The sequence below is a fragment of the Fukomys damarensis genome, unplaced genomic scaffold (assembly GCF_012274545.1).
Source record: "Fukomys damarensis isolate Sample0158 unplaced genomic scaffold, DMR_v1.0_HiC HiC_scaffold_19, whole genome shotgun sequence".
In the NCBI taxonomy this organism is placed as follows: domain Eukaryota; kingdom Metazoa; phylum Chordata; class Mammalia; order Rodentia; family Bathyergidae; genus Fukomys; species Fukomys damarensis.
The window spans coordinates 7,105,651-7,114,446 of NW_022900931.1; the positions used below are offsets into that span (position 1 = coordinate 7,105,651).

Consider the following 8,796-nt stretch of genomic DNA (forward strand, 5'->3'; position numbering starts at 1 on the left):
TGGAAGTCTGTCCTTGTGTCTTGCTTAAGTGTTTTCTCATTTTAATTTTTGTTGTCGGACTGTCCTTGGTCTAATCTCTGGATTATCACCCAAATCTTCCTGATATAGTTGCACGCTAGCTTCTGTGTCTCTAACGACCCACAGACATTCTCATCTTCATAACATCAGAGAAAACAGCTCATCAAGTCTATGGCAATGCTTTACCCCAACTGATACAATCAGCACACATTGAGATCAAGCACAACTTGGACACTGACCACCTGTGGTAGTCACTAGTCTATCACCCTTAAATCATTTGAATTAAATTGAAACCAAGAAGCAGTCCAGAACATGTCTGCAGTGAACAAACTTTTCAATATAGTATATTTACCATTTAATGGCTCAGACAGAGCGAGGATGCAAGACCCCTGATCTCAGTTAGCTGATTGCTGAACCCCATGACGCTGACTGACCTCGGGCTGCAAGGCCCAGATTGAGTTCCCCATCCTTCTGAATGGTTGAACTCCGCAACGTTCTATTACAGGTTTCCCATGCCCTTTCTTTAAAGATGTTCAAAGTTGGGAACTCAGAAAAATACCCTTGATGACCACCTCTGTCTTTGCAGAGTGGGTCCAAAGACTTGCACAGTCAGGAGGTCTGGCGGGGGGCTTATGGGGGTTCAGGGGTGCCTGTGCGGCTACCTTCCCGGCGCTTGAGCGATGGCTGCTTGGTCGGGAGCAGGCGTGGTTCCTCTGATGTATATTTCTATAACTTTGTATAACACACAGATTTGATTTATGTATTAAATATATATAGTACCATTAGTTCCCGGAACCCAGAAGTAATTCATCTAGAGAGTTTTATTCTTACTAAAAATTTTATTAGTGGAAATATAGTGCATCTTTCTTCACAATCTGAGAGGTGTACTTTTAAAATATAGCTTCCATTTTACTTTATAATTAATTTGTTATGATGTTATCTAAGTATAATAATAATAATATAATACAATAATTTCCATTATTGAGTTAGGTTCTAAACTGGTTTTTATGAGGATACTATCTAAAATATACTATATGGAATTATAAAGCACAAAATGTTTTTTTAAATCCAGTATAAAAAAAACACATTCTTAAACTGGGTATAGTGGTGCAAGCCTGTACTCCTGGCATTTGGGAGGCTGAAGCAGGAGGATCACAAGTTGGAGGCTGGTCTGGGCTACCTAGTGAGTTAAAGTCCAACCTGAATTACAGAGCAAGACTTAAAAAAACCAAACAACTGAACTAATAAATAAAAACAAACAAACACATTCTTCTCTTACTTGCAAATATTGGGATCAGAAATTACTAACAAGGCAGACCTTTGAATGGTATCAGGAGGACTGACACACAGGTATAAGAGTGGAAAGCAACACAGAATAAGTACTGAATTCTTCCTGGATGAGGCAGTGTAAAATTTGTACAAAGACCAGGAGGACATTTAAAAAAAATGTTGTTTCTTTTTTTCTTCTAAACTCCTTCCTCTAGCTGTAATGGTAGATGCAGTCTTGGACAAGATTTATAGCTGGGCGTGCCTGATACATGCTTTTAATTTCAGTACTTTAAGCGGAGACAGGAGGATTTTTTAAGTTCAAGGCCAGCCTGTGCTACATAGTACAAGGCTAGTCTGAACTAAATGGTAAGACCCTGTCTCAAAAAAAAAGATTTATAGAGCCCATTTATGCGGACATATGCTACAGCTAGAACTTAACTAGTTATTTGGTCCAAAGTTAGAAAATGTAAACTTCATTCTGCAAGATTATGCACTTAGTACTAAAAGATAACAAAATAACTTTTAGCTCAGACCTTACGTCTTTAAAATAACAAATACTTATGGTTTAGAAAATAACCACTACTCGCAAGGGCAAGGACAGGAGTTTGAGCCCCGGTACAGAAAGAAAGAAAGAAAGGGAAAGGGAAGAAGAAAGAAAGAAAGAAAATGACTACTAATGTTTACTAGGACTAGAGATAATATTTTGTTGTATTTTATTATCTAAATTTTTGTCGTTGTTGTTGTTGTTACCAGGGATCGAACTTGGGACCTTTCACTTGTGAGGCAGGCAGCAGAACCACTAAGCTAAATCTCCAGTCCTAATTATCTAAATTTGACAAACCATGGCCCAGTAATTATTTTATGTTGAAAAATTGATTTTCAAAGCATTGGCATCAATAGGGGCTGTAAAAGAAGCTAGAAAATTTCAAAGCTTAGATCTCTTCATATGTGGGTTTGTTTTTGTTTTGGTGGTGGTGGTGGTGGCATTGGGGATCAAACATGGGACCTTGAGCTTGCGAGGCAGGCAGCAGAACCACTGAGCTAAGTCCCCGGCCCATTGTGTGATTATTTATGGCCATGTTTGAATTTACCATTGAGCCTGGTAGAAATGAATGTTAACATGTTTTGTTGTTGTTGTTGTTTTTCCTGCCTTGGTACCAGGGATCAAACTCAGAACCTTGCACTCTTGAGACAGGCACTGCCACTGAGCTAAATCCCTGGCCCTATGTTTGCTTGCCTTTTTTTATTTTAATTGGTACTGGGGATCGAACTCAAGTCCTTGCGCTTGTAAAGGCGGGCATCGGAACCAATGAGCTAAATCCCTGGCCCTGCTTCTTCTTCTTTTTTTTTTAAATAAGGCTTTACTTGTACCCTTGGCTCTATAGAATATAGTTACTTGTCTTTCCCTTTATGGTGCCTCTGTAGCATAATAGTGATTTCACAATATTTCCAGTGGACATTATAGTTTATGGTAGTAAAGAAGCAAATGTGGGAGTTTAATCTAAAAATGATTGAGAAAATGAAAATCCATTTGGTTAGTGAATTGTTCTCTAAAGACTACTTACTAGGAGTTCATGTTAAAAATGCTGATTTCCAATATTACATCAAGGGATCATTTCTGGTATATAAATCATAAATCTAGAGTTTTGTAACAGATAGTTTTGAGGGACCAACTCCTATGGGCCAATATACACAGAATTGATGGAGTTAACTTTAAATTGAAACTGGCAAATGATATTCAAGAAAGAGGAATTAAGAGATTATTGAAATGCTTTTTAGTTTTATAACAGAGGGACTATTGGCTCTTTCGTTTTAAGCTACAGTTTGTGTCTTTTTACTATCATCACAGAATATTAAGATTACTTGTGTTTAGTGGAACTCTTGCTCAGTACTTGAGTGTGTCCATACTTTTAAATTGGAAGAAAACTATGAATAAGACTTGGAAGTACTTGGGAATATGGTTGGTTTTAGACAGTTCTTTCCTTTATTCTTGCAGGAGGCTTTCCTGGGGGAACGCCTGGTAATTTTCCAGGAGGGATGCCTGGAATGGGAGCAGGCATGGCAGGAATGCCTGGGCTCAATGAGATTCTTAGTGATCCAGAGGTTCTTGCAGCCATGCAGGTAAGACTGAAGAAGAGAGTCAGACTTTAATCACTTGAGGGATGTCTTTTAGATTTGTGTTAGGACAGAAATCACTCGCTTAGCCATTTTTTAATTTATCTAAGTTACCAAATAGCTGGTTTTGTTAGTGTAACATTCATTTCCTTTATGGATTGAGTAGGTTAAGTTTTTAAGAATTGGTTTTAGGATATAGTAGTATGGTAATTATATCCATTTGTTCATTTTTGTTATTAGTATTGTGCTTTCTTTATCTAAGTCAAGTGAGTTTGACTTTGAGAAGTGCCCATTAATAGTTACAGTTGGAAGCTGGGTGTGGTGGCGCATACCTATAATCCCAGCACTCGGGAGGCTGAGGCAGGAGGATTGCTGAGAGTTTGAGACTAGCCTGGACTACATAGTGAGTTCCAGGTCAGTCTCAACTACACAGTGAGACCCTGTTTCAAAAAACCAAAAAAAAAAAAAAAGTTACAGTTGGAGACTATATTCTAGTTAATTTTACTCTGACAAAATTATAAGTCTTAAGGAGATTGGATATCAGGTACTAAACTTATTAATACAATGAGACACCTTTTTTTTTTTTTAAGTAAAGGGGTAGACAAACCCCATCTGGGACACTTTTTAAAAACTAAAAAAAAAAAAAATGATTTCTTTGCAGGATCCAGAAGTTATGGTGGCCTTCCAGGATGTGGCCCAGAATCCTGCAAATATGTCAAAATATCAGAGTAATCCAAAGGTTATGAATCTCATCAGTAAATTATCAGCCAAATTTGGAGGTCAAGCGTAATGATCATCTGACAGAGTCCTTTCTGAAAGAAAAACAACCTAGATCACTTAATGGATGTGGCAATAATACAAACCAGTGTACCTCTGACCTCATCAGGAGAGCTGGAGTGCTTTGAAGATAATCCCTGCCCCTCTGCACCAAATGCAGCTGAAGCATTTTACAATGGTTTGCCATTAGGGTATTCATTCAGATAATGTTTTCTTACTAGGAATTACAAAACTTAAACACTTTTTAAACCTTAAATTCAAAGGGTCTATTAATCCCTACATTTTTCTTTATTAATCATTTTAGATTTTTTTCTTTGAATTATTGGGCAAGGAAGATAAGTGGGAGATTTATGGCTCTACTGTGAGTGAAAAAGTTTTTGGTGGGAAGCAAATCTCATTTAAGTAGATAAAAGTTTGAGTTGGATATAATGCTTTACTAAGGCATTTTGATTTGTCTTTTTAAAGGTTTTTCTTTTTTTCTTTTTTTTTTTTTTGAAGCTGATTCATTTCAGTATAACTATTGGGACCACCAGTATTTGAATATGATCTGGATAGGGACTGGAAGTACTGGTCGGGCAGCAGCAGTCTTATACAATATTTTATAGAATATGTACCCTTGTACAGTTTGCATTTAAATCTTACACTGTGCTAAAGGGGTGATCTTTTTTTTTTAAAGCCACAGAAGAGTTGTGTTACTTAGCTCTGTTCTTGTCCAAAATATCAAATAAATGTTTCATATTATTTCCACTTGGGGACATATGGGAGTATGTTTCTTTTTATATATCTGTTTAAAAAATAACTTTCATCATCAGAAAATGACCAATTTTGTTTGCTTTCTGTTTGTATTTTCTCCTCTAATCTTGAGCTAAAGGTTAATGTTTTTTCCACTAGTGTCATCACTGTTAGCACCATTCCCAGTATAATTGTACAAGCATATTTAATGCTGGGTTTAATTTGTAGTATATGTCAGGTAACACCCAAAACAGGTATAGTTTCTTGGCCTTGAAATTGCTTATTTGCCATACTTCAGTCTGGAAAAAGCTTCTTAAATCAAGATATTCAAAGGAGAAATTCCTTTTGGCATTTGATCTTCAACTTAGGAAATACATATTATAGGTACAGTTTATCCTATAGTATCCATCTTTGTATTTGAAGAGCATATGATTCAGTTAGTTGATATACATATAGGAAGTAATTGTTTGATGCAATATAAATTAAAAGATGAAAGCCACAGTTTTTTGCTACAGAGTTGTTGGCACTATGAAGATTCCTCTTCCTAGTTGGGTTCTTTCTTAAATACTGCAAACTACACCCACATCTGCTCTCACCCTCCTTCCTCTGCAGGAATAAAGCATATGATAAATTTCATAATGTACATTCCCAAATTACTACATTTCTGAAATCATGTTTATTCAGGTTCTAACCCTTTGCTGTACACAAGAGGAGAAATTCACCTGTTACATAAATGAGGAAAAGTTGTGTGCTAATAGAGCATGCTTTCACAATCTTTAGGAACAGCCACCATATATATACTTGCAGTTGAGCTTGCCAGTGTTCTTTTTGTTCACGTGTGTTCTGTTTTCTTAAAATCTTCACTGTGTGCTGTGCTTAACTTGGTAAGACCACTTTGTTCTTGGACTCTACTATATATGCTCTAACTATATTGACACTGCAAATACCACCATAAACGGGTAAATGTGAAATTGCTCTTCTGAAAATTGTCCTGTGCTTCTCTACTTTCAAATTCCTAAAATACAAAATACAGTCTTCAGAAAGATTCAGTATCATTTCTAAAACAATGCTTTTTTGTGCTCATGATACTATAAGGAAAACAAAACGTTTTCTGCTTAAAAATATAGTTATTGGATATTTCTAGCTACATTAAGAATAAAATATGGTTTCACACTGGATATTGACTCCCCCCTTTTGTAAGCATTTATTCTATTTTATATCCCAAGGATTCACCTGAAGTTATTTGCTGAGCATAGTATTCATACTTTTTTTCTTTAATACCAGGAGTCAAACTTGGGACCTTTCGCTTGCATGGCAGGCACTGGAACCACTGAGCTAAATCCCTGGCCATTTTCTGAGTATAGTAAGCTATAGATTATTAAGGTTGTGAATGAGAACACCTGAAGATACATTTACCTAATTTGTATAGGGGTGCACTTTGCCTTTTCTTTGATGTGTGTGTGTGCACACATGTGTGCGTGCACGTGCACACTGGCTGTTCAACCCAGAGCCTCACACTGGTAAGCACAGTGCCTACTACTGAGCTGTACATCCCCAGTCCTTTTTATGTTAAGGTCTTGCTGGGTTGCCCAGTGTGGCTGGCCCCAAACTTGATCTTCTTTCAAGCACCTAGGATGATGGGTATGTACTGTCAAGCCAGTAGCTGCCCAGAGGTCAGTAGTTGTGCCGTATTTGACTAGTAGTTTCTTTTTAACTTGAAGAAACTGAGAAGTCAGGGAAACATTACTGAGGCCTGAAGAAAATATGGAATTAACTTTTTCTTAAGGCCATATTTAGCCTCAAGGAAAGATGGAAGATAATAGCTGTGTGGTTACATGTCCAAAAAGACTTGTGGTATCAATTTAGCAATCTACCACACTAGGAAATACTAGCTTTGTAAGGTAAAGCTAGAAATAGGCTAGTACTATTCTTGGAGTGCTTGCCTTTGCCAGCCACTGCTGTAACCAGTTTGCTAATACTCAATTCTGATACTATAAGGGTAAATACTTTTATTACCACTTTACCATTTCAATGATGAGGAAACTGAACCACTTGTGTAAATTGCCTAGATGAGGGGTCTCCAACCTTCGGAACCAGCTGCACAGGAGGAGCTAAGCACAGGTGAGTGAAGCTGTGTTATACAGCTTGCCCCATTCCTTGCACTGCCTCCTGTCCTGTCAGTGGTGACCTTAGATTCTTATAGGAGTGTGGCTGGCCCTTGCTCTGAACAGCTAATTTGAAGGATGTAGGTTGTGTGCTTTTAGAATCTAATGCTTGATAACTAGAGATGTAGTTGAGGTGGTGATTCTAGTACTGGAGAGCATCTGCAAATACAGAGGGACAACATGTTTGATTACACAGAGACCGTAATTTCTTACATACTTGTATCAAAACACTACTAATGGCGACAAGCTGTATATGGTTACAGGCTTTGTAGGGCCAAGTGGGTTGATGTACTTCAATTATACAGCTACATCTGGTGGCAGGCCTTAAGTTAGAATATGATACTTTGGCCATTATTTACAACGTTTGTCTTTTTTTTTTTTTAAACTGGGGATCAAACTCAGTACCTTGCGCTTGCGAGGCAGGCAGCAGTGCCACTGAGCTAGGTCCCTGGCCCAACTTTGTCCTATCTTTACTACCCTGCACCCTTGGCTAAGTCTTTCAGTTTTAGTAAGTCCAAGACTAACCCTACGTAAGATGAGTAAAATCACTGGAGAGATTGAAGAGGAGAAAAGGCCCAGTGATGAGAGCAGAAAATTCTAGGACTGCTACATTACATACTCCTTGTAAAAGGTCATTCATTGTCCAAGGTTACTTTGTGTGTGGTTTTCTTTTTTGTACTGTGGATCTAACTTGGGACCTTGGGCTCCCAAGGCAAACAGCAGAACCTAAATCCTGGGCCCTCTAAGGCTACTTTGTATATAACATGTAGTAACTGGCTATCCAATGAGACATGAAACCTTCAGAACTTCTTACCACGTGGAGTCCATGCACCCTGCCTTACAAGACAAGCCTTTGGAGTTTTTCAAAAGGAAAAAATTAAGGCCACCACTTAAAATGCGGGTTCACTGAAAGCATCATTTTTGGTGGCTGACCGTTGCTAAAGCTAAGAAGCCTCTTACTGGTGAAGAGTTGATCCTGCTTGCTAAGGACATCACGAACTTTTAGGACACGCTGATTCAAAAGGTGGCATGTATTTCTTTTGGCTAGCACCATAATTAGGCGAGTTGATGAAATAGGTGATACTGAGGCATGAGGTAGAATATCCTGAGATTGCCTCTAAAGCATTGAAAAGCCTGTTTCTATTTCCAACGTCCTATTTTTGTGAAGCTGGGTTCTTTACAGTAACAGCAACCAAAATGATTATAAACTAGAATGGACATAAGCAACACACTGATTCTGCATTACTGTGAGTTGTATAATTATTTCAGTATATGTTCTACGTCCACGATAAATGTAATGTGCTCTAATCATTCTGAGACTATTCCTCCCTTATCTGTTGAAAAACACTCCCATGAAGGCGCCGGGTGTGGTGGTGCACGCCTGTAATCCCAGCACTCGGGAGGCTCAGGCAGGAGGATCGCTGTGCGCTCGAGACCAGCCTGAGCTACACAGTGAGTTCCAGGTCAGTCTCAATTACATAGTGAGACCCTGTCTCAAAAAACCAAAAGAAAAAAAGAAAAGAAAAACACTCCCATGAAACCGAGCCATGGTGCCAGAAGGTTAGGCAGAAGGTTAGGCACTGCAGCCTGGATACGTAGCTATAGCTCTTTATTACCTGGGATTCTCAAATACTCAGACTTGTAACTTCAGAGGTCTTCTTCCTAAACTATACTCTGCTGTCCCTCTATGTGCAAGTTTGATTCTTAGAGAATTGTTAAT

General features: G+C 38.2%; 1 protein-coding gene across 1 annotated transcript in view; it reads left to right on the forward strand.

Moving 5' to 3' along the window:
* The window catches only part of St13 (ST13 Hsp70 interacting protein), a 31,842-nt gene extending 27,587 nt beyond the window's left edge, over positions 1–4,255 (forward strand). Inside the window, exons 11-12 of the mRNA XM_010612296.3 lie at positions 3,284–3,408; positions 4,064–4,255. Of these exons, the coding sequence (XP_010610598.1) occupies positions 3,284–3,408; positions 4,064–4,192 (254 nt within the window). The 3' untranslated portion in view covers positions 4,193–4,255. The remainder of the gene's footprint in view (positions 1–3,283; positions 3,409–4,063) is intronic.
* Positions 4,256–8,796: the final 4,541 nt, after the last annotated feature.